The following is a 26,854-nucleotide window of genomic DNA, read 5'->3' as shown; positions in this document are numbered from 1 at the left end:
GAATTATTTTTTGCAATTTCACTTAACAATTGCTTGCTGATACTATATAAAAAATGCAATTATTTTTGTCTATTAACCTTGTATCCTGAGACTCTGTTAAATTCATTTATTCATTCTAGTAATTATTTGGTAGACTCCTGGGATTTTCTAAGTTAAAAAAAAAAAATCACATCATCTGCAAATAGGTCATTTTACTTCTTATCTTTATGTCTCTTATTTCTTTCTCTTGCTTTTTGCAATAGTTAGGATCTCCAATATAACGTTAAAAAGTAATGGTGAAAAGAGTCACTCTTTTTCTTGTTGGCTATAAATTTAGTTTTCATATTCCTACTTTTTAGACTTTTGATATGGCTGCCAAATTATTCTTCAGAAAAACATAATCAACTTAAATACCCAACAAGGATTTGAGACTTTGATCAATGAGAACTCATTCTTTGGTGATCTCACACAAGCCTTGAAAAGATTAAAAGCAAAAATCCTCAGGAGGACCTAAAATAAGTATCTGTTTATCCAGAACTTCCAAGTAACTGCTATCCTCTCCGTTCTTTTTTCATGCTGGATAATCCCTTTCATCTTTCTCAGAACAAAGCACGTTCACAGGACTTACTATGGTTGGACGTGTATGTTAAGAGTAGGTAGGCATTTCTTTTACTATTCCTTTTCTTGCATCTTTTCTGTAAGCTTGAAAATATTTCCAAATAAAATGTGAAAACAAAAACAAAAACAATGCATACTTGCTAAAATTAAACCCAAATGTTGTAAAAATACAGAATATCAAACAAAAGAAAGTGGGAGGAGGGAAATTTCTTGAAATCTGTGTTCCTATTTTAGGATTTTAGTGTGTATTTTCCAGATAATTTAAATGTGTATACTACTATACATATGTTAGATAAAGATCTAAAGAAACATATATACATACATAAAATCTCACAAAAATGGAATAGGCTACATACAGATTTGCAACTTGCTTTTATATATTCGACAATGGATCTTTTACTTATTCCATTCAGGATATGCTGCCCTATTTCAGAGCTACTCACTAATGTCCTGAAAACTGTATTTCTGGTGTTGGGGGTCAGAAATGGTACCCCAAAACATGGCACTTTGATGTGCTGAACTAAAGCAGCAGCTCAAGGTCTCTCTGACCTTCCCTCCTCAACAGCAGTGACAGACTCTCTCTCTGGAATTTCCTTATCTGACTAAGGAGATTTCTTTCTAAAAGAAATGCAATTATCTTAAGAATCCCTCCCTAGGAATCTCATCAAATAACCGAGAAAGATTAGCCAATGGAGAAGAGAAGAGACTAAAAGTCATCACCATGCCCAGACAGGCTTTTCTTCCATTCTTCTGAGGGTAGCTCCAAGAGATTACGTGGGAGACTTTATCTACATAATAAGACAACCTTTGTTCACAATGCAGTTCTGTCTCTTACCTCCCCATAACTTGCCGGTCCCATTCAGTTTCCTAAAAGAATCATTTACAAGATAATGTCTGCTTCCTAGGCCCATTCAATTCCCCTAAAAATCATTTATGACTGCTCAAAATTGCCTACATTTCTCCCATCTCCCTCTCCCCTATGAAGAGGGTATATAAGCTTCAACCATTTGCCCCTTGAGTCTCATATTTTGAATGGCTCTCAAGTTCAGCACATTCATACATCTGTACGCATGTTTTTCCTGATCACCTGTTCACTGTCAGTTCATTTCCACAGCGAACCTTCAGAAGGTGGAACAAAAGCTTTCCCTCTGCCCCTACACTGCTATGTAAAATCTAGGTTGTCGGATGATCATTCTATATCTTAATAATACAAATACTGTAAACTGGGAGCTCAGGAGAGTTCAGAGCCTTTCAGCCCTCTAAGGACTACTCACATGCATGGGGACACACATAGTTACTACAGCTTCTCAGACAGCATCCGGGACTCAGTGGGCTGAAACAGATCCAGGGAAGAAGGAGTCTTATCTGCAGAGCCCCTCTGACCTGGGTCTTGGGGGAGAAGCCCATCTACTCCTGCTTGCTGTATTATCAGCATGAGAAGAGAGACACTCTTGGGCTACGGAGTGCCCAAGTCAAGCAGCTCTGCCCTTGTGAGACCTGGGGTGGGTTGTGGGGGCAATATCTCCTTCTGGAGCTGAGCCTCTCAAAGATTTCACTGTGATGGGTCCAGGTGCTCCTGGGCTGAACCCTGCTGGAAACCTGGGTTCAAGCCTCATCTCCTCTTATGGGTGTGACATTAACACCTATACACTTGGTCATTTCAGGCATTTGCTCACATGTCTGGTCTATGTGATATGAAGCATCTGGCTTGTCTTAAGATTCTTAGCCTCCTCTTGAGATTCTCTTCCTCTTTCTCTCTTTTTAATGTTTTGCTTGGGTAGGAAGCAATGGCCCAGTTGTTAAAATGACCTTTACCTAAAGCAGGCTCATACTCTAAAACCTGAAGAGATTTCTTTAAGGATTCCTCCCCCACCCCCGTTTCCTCCCCTAAAGAAGAGCCATGCGTTATGATTTCAATGTGTCCCCCAAAGTTTAAGTGTTATAAACTTAATCCCCAGTGTAACAGCATTGGGAGGTGGACCTTTAAGAGATGATTAGGTCACGAGGGCTCTTTCCTCATGAATGTATTAATGCTGTCATCACAGAACTGGCTTCCTAATTTTAAAAAGAGGATGAATTTGGCCAGGCCCCCTTCCTCCTCACTCTTGTCAGGGATGCCCCAACAAGAAGGCCCTCACCAGACGCAGCCCCTTGACCTTGGACTTCCCCACCTCCAGAACTGAAAGAAATCAATCTCTGTTCTTTATAAATTACCCAGGCTCAGGTATTCTGTTATAGCAGCACAAAATGAACTAAGACACCATGTAAATTATACTTTTCTTACCTCACCTGATTAATGATCCACAAAAGTTATATTCTTCCCTTTTCAAAGTTCCTCTTAATTAAAACTCAGAATGTGGGAGATGGGGATGGCACATAAGTGGCCTGGAAAACACCTAGGGCTGTGCATTTTCAGCTTCATCAGGACGGAAGGATTCCTGCTGCAAAAGGTTTGAGAGCGGATGGAAGAGGTTCAGCGGTCACAGGCATCACACCAACACCTGGAGGCAGCTGAGGGGGGCCCACATCCCTGTGCATAACGTGACGTCTCCCACTTCCACCCACCACATCTGCATCCCACTTAGAATTAAAAAGGGCACGTGGATGTGCTCTCATGCTGCAGGGCAAAGAGCAGTATTGGGAAATAACTACTCTCCAGGGCCTGGAGGCGTCTGGCTGCCCTCTTGAGTCCACAGCCTTGCGAGTGTGATTACAGCAGAGCATCACCTCCCTACCCTGTACTCAAGGATTAGTTACGCTCCTCCACCCCGAGACTCACTGCCGTTTACTACTTTTTAGAGACAGCGTCTTGCTCTGTCGCCTATGTTGGAGTGCAGTGGCGTGATCTTGGCTCACTGCAACTTGTGTCTCCTGGGTTCAAGCAATTCTCCCTGCCTCAGCCTCCTGAGGAGCTGAGATTACACGTTCCCACCACCACGCCCAGCTGATTTTTGTATCTTTAGTAGAGGTGGGATTTTGCGATGTTGGCCAGGCTGGTCTCAAACTCCTGAACTCAGGTGATCTGCCCACTTTGGCCTCCCAAAAGTGCTGGGATGACAGGCATGAGCCACTGCACCCAGCCCCTTTGTTACTTTTCTACAAGGGGGGTTATGCTCAACTTTTTATTTTTTCCCCTTCCTGATGACTTACAGATTCAAAACCTGTAGAATATGCAAGAGGAGGGCTGCATTTTGTTAATACTAATATTTGGTTGTCAGAAAAGCAGTGGCAGCCTGGGGTGGGAGCTAGAGGTTGGGAGCCTCAGGCTTGAACCTCAGTTCTACTGTTGCTGAGCTGTGTAGGTGTGGCATGTGCAGCAACATATGTGAACCTGAGTTTCCTCATTTGGAAGGCAAGACTAGTATCCACCACTCCCAGGGCCACTGGGAAGATAAGTGAGAATCAGAGACACGCCCTGGGTGGCACAGCAGGAAGCTGCGTGTCTTGTACTCGGGCAGCACTCAATAATTATACTTTCCTCTCATCCTTCTCTAAGTATCAGATCAGAAGATCTTTTTCTTTTCATTTGCACAAATTACATCTTTCTCACTGTTCATAATTTCCTCTTTATTTTTAAAAGAAGATGGCAGCTTGCGTGTGAAATGGAGCGTGGGGCACACATTAAGGTTTCAATCCAGAATGGACAATTTTCTAGATTTCCATACCCTACCTTAAACACAGCTGTCAGGACAAGAGGCTCATTAAAAAGATTGTTTTGACTGACAGAATGTTCATGTATCAAATTGGAAATCCATCCAAAAATACTCGAGGGAGGTAGACAGAGGTGGCGGCCAGCCACGAAAGGAAAATGTTTTGCAGAATTTGTTCAAGATGAAATTTGCTAGGGAGAAAGTGCTCTGCCTCTGACTTGAGCCAGGGAAAGCCAAGAAGGGGGTACTGCAGCCATCAGAACATGAGAACCTTGGGTAAGTCAGATTCCGTTTGAATAACTGCGGCAAGAAAAATTCTGATCAGGCAATGATCCCTTAAAGAACACACATTAACTAAATTTGTGCACTTTTCCTTACCACTGGGCTTCGAGGCACTTCCTCCTCCAGTTAACAGCTTATTCTTCCTGCATACATCCCTGGCTTCCACAAGCCCTTTCAATGGTGGCCTTCCCTGGGCTCTGTCCATTCTCTCGTCCCTTTCCCTCTCACTGATGACCACCGCTTCTGCTATAACCTCAACCACCTCCACCTGCCAAAAATTCAGAATCATTTCCCAGCCAACAATGGGTTCCTAGGCTTCGTGGACCTCTCTTCTGGACATCCTTGCAAGCCCTGCCAACTCAACCCACTTACTTCTTTTGCCCCAATGCCCACCCCGACTCGTGTGGGTTTAACTGGAGCACCATGAAGTCATCCAACCCAGGCACGCGGGAGTCACCCTGAGACTCCCTTCCTCCGCCTGGTCCATGCGTCCTGTTGACCTGTCTGCCTGAACATGCTTACCCCCATCTCCGCTCCATCCTCAGTGTGATCTTCCTGGTTGCCTGATCTCCTGTATGATATTCAGCTGTCAGTGGCAATGGTGGCTTTAAAAAGTAAAGGCTGTATTTGTGCTTAACTATGATTTATCTACCCCATAAAAAGAGGAGGTAAGCAGTCCAGGGAGGGCGCAGCCTCTCCAGGATTTCATTAAGGATCCAGCCTCCTTCCATCTTTCTGTTTTGCCTTCCTCAGTTTGTAGCTTCTATTCTCAAGATCACAAGATGGCTGCAGGGCTTCTAGGCACTGGGTCCAAGTTCCAAGGTGGAAGAAGAGGTAAGGGCCAACAAAAAGCTTTTTTGGAAGCCCCACTTGCTAAACCCCTGAACTAGGTCATGCAGCCACACACAGCTGCATGGGGGTCTGGAGAAGGAGTGTTTCAGCCTGCCATGCTAGTGCCCTGAAGAAAACCTGCTCTGTAAGGAAGGAAAGCAGAGAAAATGCATCCGGGTAAAACTGAGCAGAGCCATCTTTCTGAAATGCAAAACCCAGGCACAGTGGCTCATGCCTGTAATCCCAGCACTTTGGGAGGCTGAGGTTGGAGGATCACCTAAGCCCAGGAGTTCGGGACCAGCCTGGGCAACAAAATGAGACCCCATCTCTACAATTGCTTTTTTTAAAGCAAAACCCACTTGTGCCACTTCATCAAGTAAAATTTGAGGGTTCCCATGACCTTAAGGTCCTGATCAAACACAATGTCTCTGCTTGAGCCTACTCCAGTCACTGAGCAACTCCAGCGCCAGTGCCGGCACCGGATGAGCTATTTTGTGGCTCCAGTCTCGCCCATGTTGTGCCCTCTTTCTGCCCAGGTCTGCCTGATGAACTCTTACTCATTCTTCAAGACCCTGTTCATTCCTTTCCTCCAATGGAAAAACATCCCTGGTGAAGCTGGACAGGGCTCCTTCTTCATCCTCCTTGCACATTCTTTTACTTTTGCCCTGATTTCTGGCTCGCACCTTGGTTTCCCCCACTGGTCTATGAGCTCCTTAAGGGCAGAGGCCACGTGTGTTTAACTGAATACTCATCCCCAGGATGAACAGCAGAGAGCGGCCGCTCTGTGACTGCTGGATAAATGAATGAATGGAGAGATGGATGGATGGATGGATGGACAGTGAATGAATAAATGAAACTTACGGCAACTCAGAAGCTATACTTTAGGAGGTATCCTGGAGGAGAAACCCAAATCGCCCCTTTGTCAATATTATCACAGGGAAGGGAGAGTTCCCATATTTTCTGATTTTACAAAAGAACTGCCATGTTCCTTATAAAAGGAGACCTTATTCACAAGAGGGTGGAAATCGGAGACAGCGGAACAAGCACCGACTCTGGATCCTGTCTGTTACTTAAATGCCAAAAGACAAGCGACTGCACCTCACTGTATACTGCTTCCTCAGTTTTAAAAAGGGGACAATAATGGTTCCCTTAGCTGGGCACGATGGCTCACGCCTGCAATCCCAGCACTTTGGGAGGCTGAGGTGGGCAGATACCTGAGGTCAGGAGTTTGAGACCAGCCTGGCCAACATGGTGAAACCCCATCTCTACTAAAAATACAAAAATTAGCCAGGTGTGGTGGTGGGCACCTGTAATCCCAGCTACTCAGGAGGCTGAGGCAGGAGAATCGCTTGAACCCAGGAGGCGGAGGTTGCAGTGAGCCGAGATCGTGCCACTGCACTCAAGCCTGTGTGACAGAGCTAGATTCCTTCTCAAAAAAAAAAAATAAATAAATAAAAATAAAGAAAATAATAATAATAATAGTAATAATAATAGCCTCAGGAGGCTATTGTGAGTTTCAGGCGTAATGCGTTTAAACCCCTGGCACAATCACCATTGTACACCAGGGACCGATGCTTCTTGGGACTGTGTTTGAAATAAAGTGTAGACAAAGGCATTTTTCTTTCTTGCCTTTGGAGACAGTGCTGGTTGCCTCTCAATATCCACACCCTCCCTTTTCCTCCTGATTTTCTTCTGGGCAATGTCCTGCTCAGGGAGACCACCAACTTCATTCCCCAAACCAGGATGGACGCAGCTATGACAATTCTCCTCCCACGGCCACTCAGGGTCTAGGCAGGAGCCCAGGTCTGGATACGGAGATGTGGGAGGAAGTCACCGGGGCATCTGAGAAAGGTTATGTTTCTTGTAAAAAGTCCCCCTTTCTTCCTCTGGGGTTGTCAAGTGTTAATGTGACGCGCAGAAGTGTATCAGCCAGCTGCGAGGTCCAGCCTAAGGAATGGGTCATGACAGGGAGAAGCACAGCAGGTGTGCAGAGAGATCCTGCTCATGCATTCAGCCAGGCCAAACGCCTGAGCCACCTGTGGCCCTCTGTCCAAAGAACTTCCTTATTTTCTGAGTTGGGTGATGGGAGTTTCCTGTTCTGCACAGCCCAAAGGAACTGATGCTACTGACACTATCCTATACTTGTTAGAACAGTCACTCTCCTTTTGGGGTGGCCAGTAATCCATTTGTTTTGAAGATTGCTTGTTTATTAATTATATATGTTTATTTTTGAGATGGGGTCTTACTATCTTGCCCAGGCTGGTCATGAACTCCTGGGCTCAAGTGATCTTCCTCCCTCAGCTTCCCCAGGAGCTGGGACTAGAGGCATGAGCCACCATGTCCAAGAATCCATTTGTGAACAAACACTATGTAAGTTGGCCTTTGGAAACTCCTACAAAATAACAGAGTTCCCCTGTTGTCCGAGAGGCCGCAGAGGGTTTCCATGTCAGGGTGGGATTCAGTGAGACTCCATTAGAATACAGTTTTGTCAATAAGCTTCTTGCATCGTTTCTACGCCTGTGAAATTGGTTTCCCAACCCTCTTGCCTTCAGTAGGACCAAGGCACGCATAGGTCCAAAGGTAGTGAGTGCTGTGGCACATTCCTCATCAGAGAGGGGAGGACGCTGGGACGGCAAAGGTGGCTTAGTAACCCTGTTGCCACGTCTGTATGACAACTTGGAGGCAATTTGGAAGTGAGAACCAGACGACAGACATGAGAGGCAGAGTGTCAGTTACTAAAACACCCAAAATGTTGGCAACTGAAAACAAAGACAATCTCTTCCTCCCTTTGATTTAGATTGTGGCCTTTTACATGTGGCTGAAGATTTAAGTGCAGAAAATGTACAGTGGCATAATTTTTTTTGAAAAGAACTGAGGGCTCTGTAACTATGATCTTTAAATATAAGCATCAGTGGTGACTGATTTAGCACCTACACCACGGGTTGGCAAACCAAAGCCCATTGCCCGCTTTCTGATGGGGCCTGTGAGCTAAGAACGCTTCTTACATTTCTATCATAAATGGCTGCATTTAGGACTATGTAAGTACCTGTATCATACCCTTAATTTTGCCTCTTGTCCCACAAAACCTAAACTATTTAATCAGGCCCTTTACAGAAACCGTTTGCCAACTCTTGACCTATACTCACACTCCACTACAGGGATCCTTTTTATAATATTATTCTTTTCTCATGTTTTGAGAAATTTAAAAGATACAGTAAGTACAAAAGAATAAAGTAACATTCATAATGCCACCACCCAGAGATAATAAATATTAACATCTTGCAAGATCTGCCTTTACATTTTTTTTAAAAAAGAAATGAAATATTACAATGATATCCCAAGTCCCCTTTAACTGCTCCTCGCTGCACCAGAAGGTCTTAGCTTTACCTTTAAGCAATGTGCACCTTCTTGGGATAGGGCCTGGCCAGGGATTTGGCCACAGTGTCAGTGACCTCAACAAGATTAAGAATGGCTATTCCTAGGCCAGGCACACCTGTAATCCCAGCATTTTAGGAGGCTGAGGTGGGCAGATCACTTGAGGTCAGGAATCTGAGACCAGCCTGGCCAACATGGTGAAACCCCATCTCTACTAAAAATACAGAAATTAGCTAGGCGTGGTGGTGGGCGCCTGTAATCCCAGCTATTTGGGAGGCTGAGGTTGCAGTGAGCAAGAAAATGGTTATTCCACAACCCTGACTGGAATACAGGAAAGAGAGGCACCAGGTCACAATGGTCCTGTGTATTGATGGATTAATCACATAAAAAAGCTTTCTTTGGGCTTTGCATAGAGTAGGCAATCCCCAAATTTATACTTAATTAATTGAACAGATGCCCCCAAAGCAGACACTTAACGGAGTAATTTTATGAAGACAGTAATAACGTAAAGGTTGTTATAAATTAAAGGAACAACAAGAGAATGAAGGAAGAAGGAGGGAAGGAAGAAGCAAGGAGGAATGGAAAGTCACTAACATGAAAGTCACAAGGGCAGCAGGTGCCACACAACTCACACTATTTTTTTTTTTTTTTTTTTGAGACAGGGTCTTACTCTGTCTCCCAGGCTAGGGTGCAGTAGTGCGATCACAGTTCACTGCAGCCTTGACCACCCCAGGCTCAGGTGATTCTCCTGTCTCAGACTTCGGGGTAGCTGGGACTACAGGTGCGCACCACCACACTCATACGATCTTAAGAGGAACCACACTCGTATCCAATAGGTAGCAAGCAAAGTACTTGCACATCTTCACATGTGATTTATGGGGAGATAAATTTAAGTAATACGAAACAACTCTAAAGTGTCCTGGAATCCTACTCCAGGACTTTTTTTTTTTTTTTTTTTTTTTTTGAGGTGGAGTCTTGCTCTGTCACCCAGACTGGGGTGCAGTGGCACAATCTTGGCTCATTGGAACCTCCACCTCCTCCTAGGTTCAAGTGACTATTATCCTGCCTCAGCTGCTTCCCGAGGAGCTGGGATTACAGGCACCTGCCACAACTCCCAGCCAACTTTTGTATTTTTAGTAGACACGGGGTTTCGCCATGTTGGTCAGGCTGGTCTCCAACTCTGAACCTCAGGGGATCCGCCACCTCGGCCTCTCAAAGTGCTAGGATTACAGGTGTGATTTATCATGCCCGGCCCCCACTCCATGTCTTAAGTGTAATTCTCTGGTTTCTTTCCTGACTTTTCTCCAAGGCTCTGAGCTTCTTGAGGGCAGGGCCGACGCTTACTCCACCTCATGTGTTCCCCTTGTCTCCAAGGAACACGTGGAAACATGCAGAGAACATCTGCCATCAATGTTAAAAGATGTAAAGATGAATGTAACACTAAGCAAAATACCTGACCCCAATGTCAAAAGATCCAGTCAGAATGCTACATCTCTTCAGCAAAACACGACACACAGTCACATGTGGCCTTACTAAGACTGATTGCAGGCATTCGTTCCACAAATATGAAAATGCACAAGTATCTTTATGTTAAGATTTGGATCTGTTTATGCATGAAGAAGTTCAAGATGGTATGATGTATGACAGAGAACAAGTGGAACAGCCTCAGTGTCCCACAATGACAAGAGTTTAATGAACGTGAAATGTCTACAGAGTACAATGAGCTGTGGTCTGGGTTTTTAATGACATGAGATAATGCTTTGTATGACATAATCTTATGCTTCCTAAATGCCTGTATATGATCAGCTATATGAAAAGAGGGCTTTTTTTTTTTTTTTTTTTTTTTTTAAAGAGACAGGGTCTTACTGTGTCCTCGAGGCTGGAGTTCAGTGGTGCAATCTTGGCTCACTGCAACCTCGAACTTCTGGGTTCAAGAGATCCTCCCACCTCAGCCTCCCGAGTAACTAGGACTGGAGGTGCACAGCACCACGCCTGGCTAATTAAAAAAGTATATTTTGAGCCAGGTACGGGGGCTCACGTCTGTAATCCCAGCACTTTGGGAGGCTGAGGCGGGCGGATCACGAGGTCAGGAGATTGAGACCATCCTGGCTAACACGGTGAAACCCATCTCTACTAAAAATACAAAAAAATTAGCTGGGTGTGGTGGCGGGTGCCTGTAGTCCCAGCTACTCGGGAGGCTGAGGCAGGAGAATGGCGTGAACCCAGGGGGCGGAGCTTGCAGTGAGCGCAGATCACGCCACCGCACTCCAGCCTGGGTGACAGAGTGAGACTGCATCTCAAAAAAAAAAAAGTATATTCTGTAGAGATGGGGTCTTGTTACATCACCCAGGCTGGTCTCAAACTCCTGGCCTCAACTGATCCTCCCACCTTGGCCTCCCAAATCACTGGGATTACAGGTGAGAGCCACCACACCCAGCCAGTATTTCTTATTAACAAGAAACTGTTCATAAATGGACTGCTTATAAACCAAGCCACCACCCCCAATCCCCCAAGCTGTGCAACCAGAGTGCACCTGTATGTGAGACCACAAATCACACTAAAGATGCAGGATTTCACAAAGCTGAAGAAAATGACACTGGGGAAATCATCAGCAAATAAGGCTCTCATGGAGTAAACATACCTGTCCACATTAGCTCCTGAGAAGCCAATCATCAGATTACTGATGGATTCAGAAACAGACCCTTAGGAAGACTGATGAAATCTGAAAATAACCCTCAGTGAGGCTGCTGCCAATGTCAAATGTAAAGTACAGGATGCTGTCAAAGAATTTTTTCAGACCATTTACTCCAAGGAAACCAAGTCGACACTTGATTTCTTCTCCGTTCATTGTGAGTTGGTGCGTACCGGCAGTAACAACCATTTTATCGAATACAAGTTGAAATTAACTGATTGCCATAATTTATCTCTTTTCTCAAGACAATGTCTCAAACCAACCTTTATTTTTATTTTATCACCGTTTTCTGTAGCTATGGTCCGCATTTTAAGTGAGCTTTTTTTTGGCAGCCATGATCTTTAGATAATGAGCCCTCCTGGGCTTGAAACCGTGAGGGGCTGGCCAGAGTCTGCGGGGGTGGGCACAGATCCCTCCCTGTTTCATGAAAGACACCATCAAGAAGGCCAGGAGTGGTGGCTCACGCATATAACCACAGCACTTTGGGAGGCCACGGCAGGCAGAGTGCTTGAGCTCAGGTGTTCCAGACCAACCTGGGCAACATGGTGAAACCCAGCCTTTATTGAAAATACAAAAATTAGCTGGGCATGGTGGGGAGCAACCGTACTCCTGGCTACTCGGGAGGCTGAGGCAGGAGAATCACTTGAGCCCGGGAGGCGGAGGTTGCAGTGAGCTGAGGTCATGCCACTGCACTCCAGCCTGGGCAATAGCACGAGACTCCATCTCAAGAAAGGGAAAAAAAAAAAAAAGGTCAGGCGTGGTGGCTCATGCCTGTAATCCCAGCACTTTGGGAGGCTGAGGAAGGTAGATTGCTTGAGTTCAGGAGTTTGAGACCAGCTCGGGCAAAATAGTGAGACCCAGTTTCTACAAAAAAAAAAAAAAAAAAAGAAAGACAGAAAGACACCATCAAGAGCATCTTTGTCTGCAGAAGGCACAATTCACATACTCAAGATGAATGGATAAACGGAAAGGCTTACTATGAAAGAAAAATTCCTGCTTGTGGAGGCCAAAGGAGAATTCCACGCCCTTGTATTCCATGCTAAGTGGGCTCCAGGGACCCTCGCTTGCAGATCCCTTTTGGACATCCCCATGCTGAGCCTCTGTGGTCGTTGCACCAGCTCCTTTCCTGAGGCAGCCCGTGGAGAGGAGCAGGTGAAGAATGGGCAGGAGGGTGAGCAGGTGGGACTCTGCCCCACACAGGCATCCCAGCTCCTCTCTACTTGCCATCAACACCCACGCCCATGGTGTATTCTGCTTATCAACATGCTCTGGGGCACCCAAAAGCAATGTTGTTGAGAACACAGGACCCAGGGTCACTGCCCAGGCCCCAAGCATTAGTGTCACCCACCACTTCGCAGCTGGGTGATGCTGGGGAAGCCGATTTGTCTCCCTGCGCAGCAGTTTCCTTGTCTACAAAATCAGAGCAAGAGTCCCTGTGGTGTACTATTTATTAAGTAGTCATTATTACTATTTTACAAGTATAGTGTCCTCTGTGTGCGTTTCCTTCCTTCCTTCCTCCCTCCCTTCTTCCCTCCCTCCCTTCCTTCGAGACGTAGTCTCACTCTGTCACCCAGGCTAGTGGCGTGATCTCAGCTCACTGCAACCTCCGCCTCCTGGGTGCAAGCGACATTCTCCTGCCTCAGCCTCTCGAGTAGCTAGGATTAAAGGCACACACCACCATGCCTGGATAATTTTTATATTTTTAATAGCTATGGGGTTTCACCATGCTGGCCAGGCTGGTCTTGAACTCCTGACCTGTGATCTGCCTGCCTCGGCCTCCCAAAGTGCTAGGATTACAGGTGTGAGCCACTGTGCCTAGCTGTATCCACTGCTTTTTAAATGACCAATGGAGTCACACCGACCCTCTGGTAGCACTTCATAGAGCCATCCTGGGGACAGGGGACCCCAGTGTGGTGAACAGGGGAGTGACAGAAGAAACACTGCCAGGAAGACTTCGGTTCCCACTCTGGTAACACTCGGCAGTGGGTCGGGGGTACCAATTCAAGGAAAATCAGAAATTGTATCCCTTACACATCCTTTTCATGTCCAGTCATTTAAAATATTTTTCAATAATAATGATGATAATGATAAGAATACAAGTTCACCATCACCGAACACCTACCAGGAGCCAGACACTGTCTCAAGATACTGGATTATTTCATCTGATCCCCACAAAACCCTTAGCTATCACTGCACTTGCTTCACAGCTTTGTGACCCGAATGAATGACTCCGCCTCTAGGACCTGAATTTGTTTGTCGGCGAAACGGAAAAAATGCCAGTACCTTGTGGGGTTGTGGTGTAGGTTTGCCACACCATGGGAGCCGCCGCTGACAATAATGTGAATAAAAATAAAAGTGAACATTGACCATGGCTCTCAAGAAGCCTGATCATCTGCATTTTTCGGAAGAGAAATTGCTCTATTAGGTGTCTTCAGTGGCATAATGGAGGAGTGAGATCAGAGAATATCACAGTCCCCAGGGAGACAGAGCACACAGCATAGGCCCCCCCACCCTTGGCAGGGCGGCCCCAGAGGAGGCTCAGTGGCTGCAGGAACATCACCCCTGCCTGACATGGCCCCTTCCATCTGGACAATGTTACTGCAGGGAACAGCGCCCTCACCTGGACTCCAACTGCACACAGCATAGTGCTTACAGAGCGGAGATGTGTGAGAAAAAAGATTTCCTTTCCTCTTACCACGCCTGTGAAATTTAAAATAGACTCAGGAGTTAGAGGGCCTCTGCTCCTTACAACTGGAGTGCTCAGTTTCCACACCTGTGCCGAAGACCTGGCGAAAGCACCTTTAAGGTCCTGACACACGGGTTCACGGGACAGCGTCTGGCACCCAGGGGGCTTCACCTAAATGAGTGGTATTTGCTTTTGGAGACAGAGTCTCACTCTGTCACCCAGACTGGAGTGGTGCAATCATGGATCACTGTAGCTTCAACCTTCCAGGCTCAGACGATCCTCCCACCTCAGCCTCCCGTGTAGCTGGGACCACAGGCGTGCACCACAATGCCTGGACTCATTTTTTGTGGGTTTTTTTTTTTTTTTTTTTTTTTTTTTTTTATGTAGAGACAGCATTTCACCATGTTGCCTAGGCTGGTCTCGAACTCCTGGGCTCAAGCGACCTGCCCACCTTGGCTTCCTAAAGTGCTGGAATTACAGGGGTGAGTCACCATGCCTGGCCATGCTATTTTTTTTTTTTTTTTTTTTTTTAACTTTCAAATCAATCAATTAATATGCAAACATTTTAAAGTAAAATTTAAAAGGCAATGAAATTAAGCATTTTTGAGCTTATTTTACAAAGCAACGTTGTAGATTTGTACTTACACTGCGGGAAATAGTTACGGAAAATGTCAACGCAAGCGCAGTAAATAAAAAATAACTTGAACTAGTAGACAGAATGAGCGTTTCACTGAGCTGGGGATATTGGAATTTTACAAAGAATCTCACTGCTGATTTCAAAATGATACTAACTGCTATTTTTGAAACATGACCTCAAAAGAGAAGATACAATATTTTGACTTCATAAACTTCAACAGACGCTGCTGCTTCTCATGCACTGGGGGCTCCTTTTTGCAACGTTGTGATGGAATTAAAAAATTACATCATTTTTAGTTGGCCGGCTGTGTTGCCTCATGCCTGTAATCCCAGCACTTTAGAAGGGGCTCAGTTGGGCGGGTCACCTGAGGTCAGGAGTTAAGAGACCAGCCTGGCCAACATGGTGAAACCCTATGGCTTCTAAAAATACAAAAATTAGCCAAGTGTGGTGGCGGGTGCCTATAGTTCCAGCTACTTGGGAGGCTGAGGCAGGAGAATCACTTGAACCCGGGAGGTGGAGGTTGCAGTGAGCTGAGATTGCGCCACTGCACTCCAGCCTGGGTGACAGAGTGAGACCCTCTCACGAAAAACAAAAGAACAGAAAAACCCAAACATTTTTAGTTGAAGAGCAATCCACAACCTCAGAGAAGAAACTTGTTTGTTTCGTTCATCCCTCTGTCCTCAGTGCCTAGCATGGGACCCATGCTCTTTGCTGAATGGATAAATGTTGATTTAACTTCAGGAATCAGCAGCATACATTTACACATGCCAGATTCTCAATTTATAAATATTTACCATCGGGACTTGATTTCAACTTTAATTAGCCCAACTGTTAAGGATACCTCCAAAGTGAGAAATCTAATCCATCACTTCACACCAGATGTAGCTTTGGCAGTTGGTCTTTTATCTAGGTTTATAGTGAATGAGAATCAGACATTAAATGACTAGCATGTGATGTTTTACGGCGAACTGCTCAGAACCTAAAAAATAGGCTAAACGTGGGAAAATAAATTCAAGACTAAATCTTGGGAAATAAAACAAAAAGGGAAAACTTCCTCAAACTGATAAGACCCCACAAACTCTGGATTCTATAGATGCTTTAAAAAAAGTTGGGGGGGGGTAGGGCGGGGGCATGAGTGTGAGATCGTTTTTAAAAAATCTTTTTTTTTTTGAGACGGAGTTTCCCTCTTGTTGCCCAGGCTAGAGTGCAGTGGCACGATCCCTGCTCACTGCAACCTCCGCCTCCCAGATTCAAGTGACTCTCCTGCTTCAGCCTCCGGAGTAGCTGTGATTACAGGTGCGTGCCACCACACCCCACTAATTTTTATATTTTTAGTAGAGATGAGGTTTCACCATGTTGGCCAGGCTGGTTTTGAACTCCTGACCTCAGGTGATCCGCCCACCTCGCCCTCCCAAAGGGCTGGTATTATAGGCATGAGCCACCACGCTCAGCCTAAAAAATTCATTTTAAATGGGAGGGCACTGTAACATGATTGTCACTGCCCTATGGACAGGTCTGCTATATTTGGAAAAAAAAAATATGAAACTAAACATTCAAACACTAACACTTAATTGGTGAGGTATGTTAAATTAAATTGAGGCTCAAGCTGCCTCCTTACATTCTTTATTTTTATTTACTTATTTTTTTGAAACAGGGTCTTGCTCTGTTGCCCACGATGGAGTACAGTGGTGCAATCATAGCTTACTGCAGCCTTGGCTTCTGGGGCTCAACCAATCCTCCCACCTCAGCCTTCTGAGTAGCTGAGACCACAGGTGCATACCATTATGCCTGGTTAGTTAAAAAAAAAAAATTCTTTTTGGTAAAGATGGAGTCTCACTATGTTGCCTGGGCTGGTCTTGAACTCTTAGGCTCAAGCGATCCTCCTGCTTCGGTCTCCCAAAGTGCTGGGATTGCGGTGTGAGCCACCATGCCCAGCCTTCTTTACACATTTTAATTTCAGCCAAAGGTTTCTCTGTATACATAGTGAACTGGATGTGTAAACAGAATAGAACATACTCTTGCCAATCTCCGGTTTTGGCCAATCACAGGCAGTCAACTGTTCAAACTGTGTTCAAATAAGACAAATGCTGAGTTATAACCAATCTGGCTGTTTTTGTACCTCACTTCCGATTTCCGTAGGTCACTTTCCTTTTACTGTCCACAAGTCTGTCACCATTTGGCTGTGCTGGAGTCTTTCTGAGCCTCTATTCTGGTTAAGGGTCTGCCTGGATTTACGAATCATTCTTTGCTTAACTAAACTGTGAACTTTAATTTGTCTAAAGTTTTTTCTTTTGAAACAGGCGTGTGCTTTGAAAAATAAAAGGATCAAATTTTATCACTAAATTCCATAAGAATGTTTCATCTACTTCAATGATTACCACTCTTTTAAACCAGTACCCCCTTTTGTTAAAATTAAAAGTAGCATGCATTCCTCACCTACCCTGAAAAATCTCAGACTGGCTGTAACTGTCTATCTTCCCGCACATCCCAGGAGCCAAGAGAATTTTGTCTAGCTTTACTTCCTATAGCTTGAATTTTGAACAGAGTTGATCACTATTTCCCTTTCAAATCTACACAGCTATATCAGCAGGCAGCAGGCATGTCCCCAAACCAGGCCCGCCTGTCCTGGAGATTCTCATGAACCCCTACAAGAAGGACGCCAGCACCCCAGAGGTGAGAAGCATGCTGGTCTAGCTAATGGATAAAGCACAGTCGCCTGCTGTGGGTTCCCCAAACGGTTCGGGATCATACAGAACAACAAACACGCCCTTACTGAGTGCTCACTATGAGCCAGACATGGTGCTAAGTGACTTGTTTTTTTTGTTTTTTTTGTTTTTTTTTTTGAGATGGAGTGTCACTCAGTCACCTAGGCTGGAGTGCAGTGGCGTGATCTTGGCTCACTGCAACCTCCGCCTCCTGGGTTCAAGCGATTCTCGTGCCTCAGCCTCCCGAGTAGCTGGGATTACAGGCGCTCACCACCACACCTGGCTAATTTTTTGTGTTTTTAGTAGACATGGGGGTTTCACCATGTTGGCCAGGCTGGTCTTGAACTCCTGACCTCAGGTGATCCACCCGCCTCGGCTTGCCAAAGTGCTGGGATTACAGGTGTAAGCCGCTGCGCCTGGCCTGACTTGTCTTTTTGATTTTATATATGACTTATCATATATACCCCCTTAAGGGATACACCAACTCGACAAGATTGGGTATCATTTTATAAGTGAGAAAACTAAGGCAGAGAAATGTTTAGTGACTTATCTCAAGCAACTTAGGGAGCCAAATCCTGTTTGTTCACCTGCCAGGTTACAGGACCCCCCGCCCACCAGCCTAGACACTAATTCCCCCTGTACAAATTCCCAAGTTTTGCCTTATCTGCACAGTACTCATACTATTATTTACTCAATCATTTTCTTTACTTTTTCTTTTATTTTTTACTTTTTGAGTCAGAGTCTTGCTCTGTCACCCAGGCTGGAGTGCAGTGGCACGATCTCGGCTCACTGTAACCTCCGCCTCCCGGGTTCAAGCCAATGTCCTGCCTTAGCCTCCCAAGCAGCTAGGACTACAGGTGTGTGCCACCACACTTGGTTAATTTTTGTATTTTTAGTAGAGATGGGGTTTCTCCATGTTGGCCAGGCTGGTCTCGAACTCCTGACCTCAGGTGATCATTCAATCATTTTCTTTAAATTGATAAGCTAGTTCTATTTTTTCTAATACATGTGAAGCTGATCACCCAATTATTAGACATCTTACATGCACCATGGACCCTCTTATCCACACTCCAACCCCAAATCACATCCTGGTCTTCAGGGGAACATGTGCCTCACCCAGGCATGCCCTCCACTGAGAACCTTCAGGAGGCTTGTTCTGGGCAGACCCTTCCGTGAGTCAGGCAGTTGTCACAATGGGGTCGTCAGATACATCCTAGACTTAGACACATACAGAATTCGGACAAGGTTCTGGGGAGAGCAAGAGCATCACCCCGTAATGGGAACATTTCTCCAAGCCAAGAGTTGGAAAATTATCACCAGCAGGCCTACCACCTGTTTCTGTAAATAAAGTTTTATTGGAACACCGCCATACCCCGTTGTTTATGCACTGTCTGTGGCTGCTCTCTTATTATGAAGGCAGAGTTGAGTAGTTGCTACAGAGACCATAGAGCCACAAAGCCCAAAATGTTTACTATCTGACCCTTTACAGAAAAGTTCTATTGACCCCTCTAGGCGAAGCATTTCCCATAAAAAAGTCAGCTTGTGGGCTGGGTATAGTGGCTCATGCCTGTAATCTTAGCACTTTGGGAGGCCAAGGTGAGCGGATCACTTGAGGTCAGGAGTTCAAGACCAGCCTGGCCAATATAGTGAAATTGTCTCTACTAAAAACACCAAAATTAGTCAGACGTGGTGGTGTGCGCCTGTAATCCCAGCTACTCGGGAGGCTGAGGCAGGAGAAACCTGGGAGGCGGAAGTTGCAGTGAGTGGAGATGGTGCCACTGCACTCCAGCGTGGGTGACAGAGCGAGACTCTGTCCCCCACCACCACCATAAAAAAGTCAGTTCATGAAAACTAACTCACAATGATACGGATATTACCTGCTGATAAGTAGACTCGAATCACGCTTAAATCAATTCTATTAACCACTATTTACTTATTGGGGAGCTACTATATGACACTCTCGGCTAGGGGCTGGCCTTACAGAGGTGAATAAGGCTGGGCTTCTGTTTCCTGGAGGAACCAGGATCTAAACAAGTGATTGCAATACAGCTCAAAGGATGTCAGAGCAGGATTTGATGTTTTATCTTCCTATAAAGTCGATCCTGGGAACCTGACCTTTTTGTTCTTTAAAACTTTGAACTTTTTTTTTTTTTTTTGAGATGGAGTCTTGTTCTGTTGCCCACACTGGCACGCACTGGCGTAATCTTGGCTCACTGCAACCTCCACCTCCAGGGTTCAAGCAATTCTTCTGCCTCAGCCTCCCAAGTAGCTGGGACTACAGGTGCCCGCCACCATGCCCGGCTAATTTCTGTATTTTAGTAGAGATGGGGCTTCACCATGTTGCCCAGGCTGGTCTTGAATTCCTAACTTCAAGTGATCCACCCACATTGGCCTCCCAAAGTGCTGGGATTACATGTGTGAGCCACTGTGCCCGGCCAAAACTTTGAAATCTTAAAACTATAACCATGGGCTAAGATTTATCTTCTTTCTCTCTCATTTTCTAAAAAAGCATAAATACTAGAAATGACACTCTAATTCTGTGAAATGACTCATTAACTTTTGCAGGAAAGATCAACTTATTAGAATTTTTCATAATTGCCACATTTGCTCTGGGCTCTCTAAAACACAGTTCTAACCTCTCTGCTGAGAATGGAAAAAAAGAAAAGGTATCGAGACATCAAGGGAAACATGGTCAGTTAAAGAGCTAGCTTTTGTTTTTTAAGATTGAGTTTCTAAATTGGAATCCATATTAAATGGATCACATATTAATCCTCTGCTGAAAGAGGCATAAGGGACAGAGACAATGTCCCGGTTCAACCAAGATTTCACTATCTACTACCTATCTTTGCTACTCCAACTAGGTATTAGGCAAATTAAGGGGAAAACCAATTTTTACATCCCTTGGATGTGATGAAATTGATTATCCTCACGCAGGGGAAACAGAGACAGAAAATAACAGGTGCCACTTCACACCGGTATATCTGTCCTGCCCTGATAACTGTTTATTTGTACCGGCTATTGACAGTGTTTTTGTATCATACAAAGAGGGTTTTCTACTGAGCTTCAAAAGTAGAAATAGGATGCATCTGTTTCTAGGGAAACCTGAGCTTGGAGGCTGGCGGGCTTCGGTTCACACAGCACACCCCTCTGCTCCCGGTGGTCCACTGCACAGTGACATCCCTCCTCCTCGTTTACCTCATCCCATTTTTAAAAATTAATGCAACAATGAGAGATGATTGTTGATGCTCATTATTAAATCATTTATTCATCCCACACAATGATTCAGAATTATTCATTAAGCTTGCTGGAAGGAAGCTGGGTTTTACCTCCACAGTGGTTTGGGGAGAGATGCGCTCTTTAAAAGGATATTGTATAACAACACAATTATCATAATTAAAAGCTACCCTGATATTCTGATGAGCTTTTGACATATTTTTGAGTACTGGCATTTCAGCACAAGGAGATAAATGAGACTGAAACAGTAGTAGGGAATAATATTGCCATGGGGGGAGAAAAAACCAAAGGCAATATTAAATACCAGCTGCCATCGTCACCCCCAATTTTATCCCAGCTTTTCAGTTAATGAATTTTACAAAATATCACTTGAACTTGTGGCTTTCCAAAATGAGTTCCAATTATGTTGTTGTGACCTGAGCTGCTTTCTGCATAACTGAGTCATGGATGCGTACAGCCCCCGAGAGCGCCCACCTACCTAAGCTTCCAAGCCCAGCAAGTCTCTTTGCCTGCAGCAGAGTGCATCCACGTCTGACTCATATCTCTTTCTGATGTTGCCTAAGATTCGTTCTGTGTTTGGAAGGTCATTCAGCAAAGGGCCTGGCTTGGCAGGCCGCGGAAACTGAAAGGGAATTGCGGAAAGGGCTCTCACCTCTCTGGCCTTCTCTGTGAAGCAGGTTTAGCTGAAGACCCTTAGGCCAGTGGCCAAGAACAGGTGTCTGTATCCCTGCAGGCGTTGCCCGGAGGAAGCACTGGGAGGGGGTGCTGGGGAAGGGAGACACAGACTGATGAGTGACCCCGGAGAGCCAGCCTGAGGACCGGAGCAGAGAGAGGCACAAGTGGCTTCCCTAAGACCAAAGCCACAGAGGCCACGGGCTGGGAACTTGATGGTCTGAATATGCTCCTGTCGCCCAGGCTGGAGTGCAGGGGCGCAATCTTGGCTCACTGCAATCTCCACCTCCCAGGTTCAAGTGATTCTTCTGCCTCAGCCTCCCGAGTAGCTGGGATTACAGGTGGGCACCACCAGGCCTGGCTAATTATTGTATTTTTTAGTACAGACAGGGTTTCGCCATGTTGGCCAGCCTGGTCTCAAACTCCTGACTTCATGTGATCCACCTGTGTTGGCCTCCCAAAGTGCTGGGATTACAGGCATGAGCCACCACACCTGGCCCAAAGACTTTGACTCATTCATTCATTCCACAAATACTGACAAAGCATTTATCATGAGCTAATATCTGAGCCAGGCCTCCCAACTGCATAGCTGAATATAACCCTGTCCCTGCCCTCAGGGAGCTGAGAGTTTAGCGGGGATTCAGACAAGTCAACACTTGCAAATCCATTTGACAAGTGCTGGGATAAGAGAAGCTGAAGAACCTGGGGCAGGGAGGAGGGGAGAGCCTTATACAGAAGGTGTCAAAGTTGAGTGGGAGGCGGGATGTGGTGTCTCACACCTATAATCCCAGCGCTTTGGGATACCCAGGCAGGAGGGTCACTTGAGGCCAGGAATTTGATACCAGCCTGGGCAACACAGTGAGCCCTCCATCTCTGCAAAAAATAAAAAAATTAGCCAGGCATTGTGGTGCTCTACTGTAGTCTCAGCCACTTGGGGAGCTGAGGTGGGAGGATCACTTGAGCCCAGGAATCCAGAGCTGCAGTGAGCTATGATCACAACACTGCACTCCAGCCTGAGTGACATGGTAAGACCCCATCTCAAGAAAAAAAAAAATGTTGAGGCCAGGCACGGTGGCTCACACCTGTAATTCCAGCACTTTGGGAGGCTGAGGCGGGCAGATCACTTGAGGTCAGGAGTTCGAGACCAGCCTGGCCAACACGGTGAAACCCCATCTCTACTAAAAATGCAAAAATGAGCCAGGCGTGGTGCTGCACACCTGTAATCCCAGTTACTCGGGAGGCTGAGGCAGGATAATCACTCGAACTCGGGAGGTGGAGGTTGTAGTGACCCGAGATCATGCCACTGCACTACAGCCTAGGTGACAGAGTGAGACTCTGTCTTAAAAAACAAAAAATTGTTGACTGGGCCTAGGCAGATGAACCAGAAGTGGCCGGAGGGGAAGGCGGGTGTGACTGAGAAGGGCCCTGGACACTGCAGTGAGGAACTGGGCCAGACCTGGGGATGAAGGGAAGCCTCACACTGGGCAGTCAGTTACATGCCCATCTTGCTGTTAGGTGCAGAATGAACTAGAATAGGCAAGAGCAGAGCGGGAAGCACTGTGCAGAGCTGCTGCTAGGTCCCAGATTAGACAGTGGGCAGGCTACAGAGACAATTGAAGGGACATGAAATGACCAAGTGCCTTCAGCTAGTGAGCTCCTCTGGAGACGGAGCCACTGGATTCCAGCGCCTGATGTCACTGAGAGTGGAATAAGGAAACTAACCCCCCTGCTCTGTCTCACGCCTACCAAGCAGCCTCCTGATTATAATTGGGCTTCCCATGTAGCTCTGCCTACAGGAAGAGAAAGCACTGCTGGGGCAGAGGCCAGGGCTGTAGTCTTGCCCTAAATTAATCAACTGCCATTCTGGTTGTGGCTGTCAGTCTCTGGGAGCTGGGATAACTGGAGACATAGACCAGCCCGTGGTTTGCCAACAACTCTGGTTCCTGAGCTTGAGGGGTTGCAGTTCTGAGTGGGCAGGGGGCTGGGGCATCATGGATATGATGCCACCCTGTAGGGCCCTTGGTGGGTGGTCAACAGGCTTCTCCCAAGGGTGCTCTGTTAGAGCTCACACCTGTAATTTATAACTCTTTCAGGGGCCAAGGCAAGGGGATCATTTGAGGCCAGGAATTCAAGCCCGGCCAGGTGCAACAAAGTGAGACCCCGTTTCAACACATAATTTAAAAAATTAGCTGGGCATGGTGGCGTGTGCCTATAGTCCCAGTTTCTCAGAAGGTAGAGGTGGGAAGATTGCTTAAGCCTAGGAGGTCGAGGCTGCAGTGAGCCATGATCACGCCACTGCACTCCAGTCTGGGTGAGAGAGCAAGACTCTCTCAATAAATAAAAAAAAAAAAAAAAATTTAGAGCTGTGGGTCTTCTCGATATCTGGGGGTGCTCCGTCCTACAATGGGAAAACCACAGAACTACATACCACTCAGGAATGTGGTTGACAAGAACAAATAACTCAGGGCAGTCATGGGTTTTACTCATCTAACATTAGATCTGGCTGGCTGCGGTGGCTCACACCTGTAATCCCAGCGCTTTGGAAGGCTGAGGTGGGTGGATCACCTGAGGTCAGGAGTTTCAAGACCAGCCTGGCCAACATGGTGAAACTAAACCTGGCCAACCTGCCTCTACTAAAAATACAAAAATTAGCTGGACATGGTGACGGCCGCCTGTAATCCCAGGTACTCAGCAGGCTGAGACAGAAAAATTGCTTTAACCCAGGAGACAGAGGTTGCAGTGAGCTGAGATTGTGCCACTGCACTCCAGCCTGGGTGACAAGAGCGGGACTCCGTCTCAAAAAAAACCACTACTGGATATGAAAGGAATCACTTCAGTGGCATTAAATGTTCTCTCTGGCTTTATTCTTCGTTACAGAATAGTCTCCATGGTGGTGCTCATGCCATCTTGATGCTTTGTTTCCTTGTCATCAAGACAGTTTTCTGCACCAACTCAAGCATGGCATGAAATTTCAAAGGCCTTAATAGAAGTTTTCTAACTTTATCTCCATGGAACAGCTGGAAAACGTCTCCAATTATATGAGCTTTTTCCAAAATGTCTCGAAAACACGGAAGTGTCAGCTGGGCGTGGTGGCTTACACCTGTAATACCAGCATTGTAATCCCAGGTGGGACTAAATCCATTACTCTCTCCCGATTCTAGAGGAGAACTTAATCCACCTCACCAGAGGAAAACTGATCAGGTCCTGTGGCCTTGAGAAGCCAAGGTAGGCAAATCACTTGAGGTCAGGAGTTTGAAACCAGCCTGGCCAACGTGGTGAAACCCCATTTCTACTAAAAGTACAAAAATTAGCTGGGTGTGGTGGTCAGCGTCTGTAATCCCAGCTACTTGGGAGGCTGAGGCATGAGAATTGCTGGAATCCGGGAGGCGGTGGTTGCAGTGAGCCGAGATTTTGCCACTGCACTCCAGCCTGGGCAACAAAACAAGACTTTGTCTCAAAAAAAAAAAAAAAAAAAAAAAAAAAAAAAAAAAAGAAAGAAAAGAAAGTAAGCCCTGGTGAAAGGAAGAATGAGGACAAAGAGAAGAGACACAACTGTTGGCAAAACTGGAATTTGCCAAGTCACTGGTAACCCAGGGAATCCACCTAGAACAGACTATTTCTCTTGAAAGGCCCATGGCAGGTGCTACCAGAAAAATAAAGGAGGTGGGTGGGCTAGTGCCTTAGAGCGCCGTCAGAAACTGAGATGTGGCCTCCAGAAATGGAGCGCCTTCATTCTGTGTGTGCACACGTGTGTTACATGTATGACTGGCCGCAAAAGATGGGACTAAATCCATTACTCTCTCCTGATTCTGGAAGAGAACTTAATCCACCTTGCCAGAGGAAAACTGATCAGGCCCCAGGAACTGTCCACCAAAGTCACATCCCAGGATTTCCTGGGTCACAGCTGACGAATACTGGAGGGAAGCTTGGCTCTTAAAGATCGTCTGCCCTTGAGCAAGGTGCCTGCTTCCTAGAGAAGTGAAAGCAGATGTCCCTGGCATCTTGCCTTCTCCTAAAGCACATGCAAGCCACATTCACATCCACCTGCACCACCTGGTCTCCCTTCCCCAATAAACCCCTCCTGCCACTTGGAGAACCCCCATCTTCAACTATGAGCAGCTACGGCACACTGAGTACTCAGGCTACGGGCTGTTCTCCATGCTTGGGAGGCCTTTCTCATATACTCCTCGAACCCATCCTGCAAGAGGGCTACTATTACCATTCCTGTTTTACAGACGAGGAAACTGAGGCGCAGGAGGATTAGGTAGCCAGCCATGCAGTCTGCAAGTCCAAGAGCTGGGATCAGAACTCCCGGCCTAGTCCTCTCTCCCTTTTTGCCACATTGCAGCGGGACGGGAGAAGGATCTGGAAATGCCCTCTCTAGAGGAGCCCTTCCTCCCTGAAACCCGTGGCCCGGGACATCTACCTGCGTGGATGAGCTTGTCTGCCAGCTTCTTCCGAGTGGGCTTGCTGAGGTTGAAGTAGTCGTCGTCGTCCTCATCAATGCTCTCTAGGAACAGCGGGATGTGCTGGAAGACGATGGCATGCTGGCAGTGCCGCTGCCTCGCGATGCTCAGTTGCTCGTCCAGCCACTGGTCCTGCGCCTGCTTCAGGCTGGGGCACTGGGAGGGGTTCTGGTACAACTGGGAGTTGAGGACCAGGAACAGGACGCCCCCGACCCAGAAGCTGAAGTAGTCGTCTCCCCAAGTTTGGCAGAACTCCTCGACGGTCTCGGCCGTGGGGGCATTGCCGATGTCGTGGTTGCCGCTGACTAGGACCAATGGGATCGCCCTGTCCACCGTTCTGAGCACTCGCTTCAGGTCCTCCGTCTGCTCCGTTCGCCACGGCTTCCCTGGAAGAGAGAGGGTCACGTCCTGAGACAGCCAGAGGCTTATTCACTTGAAATAACTAACTTAAGTACTTACTAACATAAAATTAAAAGAGAGAGTAATCTAGAAATCCACTTGACCTGGCACATGGAAACTGCAAAATGCAGTCATGTGCTAAAAGCAAACCAACAAGTCCGATGGGGGCCTCTGCCCATCCTTCCCCAGGACACCTTAGAAATTCCATGACTACATGGTCGCCTGCCTCATGTTGCTGAGTGATGGTGTGAAGTCAATCCTGAGATTAAATATTAGTGGACCGGGTGCGGCGGCTCACATCTGTAATCCCAGCACTTTGGGAGGCTGAGGTGGGAGGGATCACTTGAGCCCAGGAATTCTGAGACAAACCTAGGCACTATAGTGGGACCTTGTCTTCATAAAAAGAAAATCAGGCCGGATGTGGTGGCTCACACCTGTAATCCCAGCACTTTGGGAAGCACAGGAGGGTGGATCACCTGAGGTCAGGAGTTCGAGACCAGCCTGGACAACGTGGTGAAACCCCATCTCTATTAAAAATACAAAAATTAGCTGGGCATGGGTGCGGGCGCCTGTAATCCCAGCTACTCGGGAGGCTGAGGCAGGAGAATCGCTTGAACTCGGGAGGCGG

General features: G+C 46.4%; 1 protein-coding gene across 3 annotated transcripts in view; it reads right to left on the bottom strand.

Moving 5' to 3' along the window:
• The window catches only part of CPPED1 (calcineurin like phosphoesterase domain containing 1), a 133,615-nt gene that overhangs the window by 15,406 nt on the left and 91,355 nt on the right, over positions 1 to 26,854 (bottom strand). For 2 of the 3 annotated variants that reach the window (XM_050774107.1, XM_050774108.1), the window contains exon 3: positions 25,788 to 26,213. In XM_050774107.1, the coding sequence (XP_050630064.1) occupies positions 25,788 to 26,213 (426 nt within the window). Of the gene's footprint in view, positions 1 to 12,301; positions 21,455 to 25,787; positions 26,214 to 26,854 lie in introns of those variants that run through there. The other variant, XM_050774109.1, reaches the window with a different exon arrangement.

Source organism: Macaca thibetana, chromosome 20 (assembly GCF_024542745.1).
Source record: "Macaca thibetana thibetana isolate TM-01 chromosome 20, ASM2454274v1, whole genome shotgun sequence".
Taxonomy (NCBI): domain Eukaryota; kingdom Metazoa; phylum Chordata; class Mammalia; order Primates; family Cercopithecidae; genus Macaca; species Macaca thibetana.
Note: the sequence above shows the minus strand (reverse complement) of the source record. Positions and strands in the feature narration are given on the sequence as shown.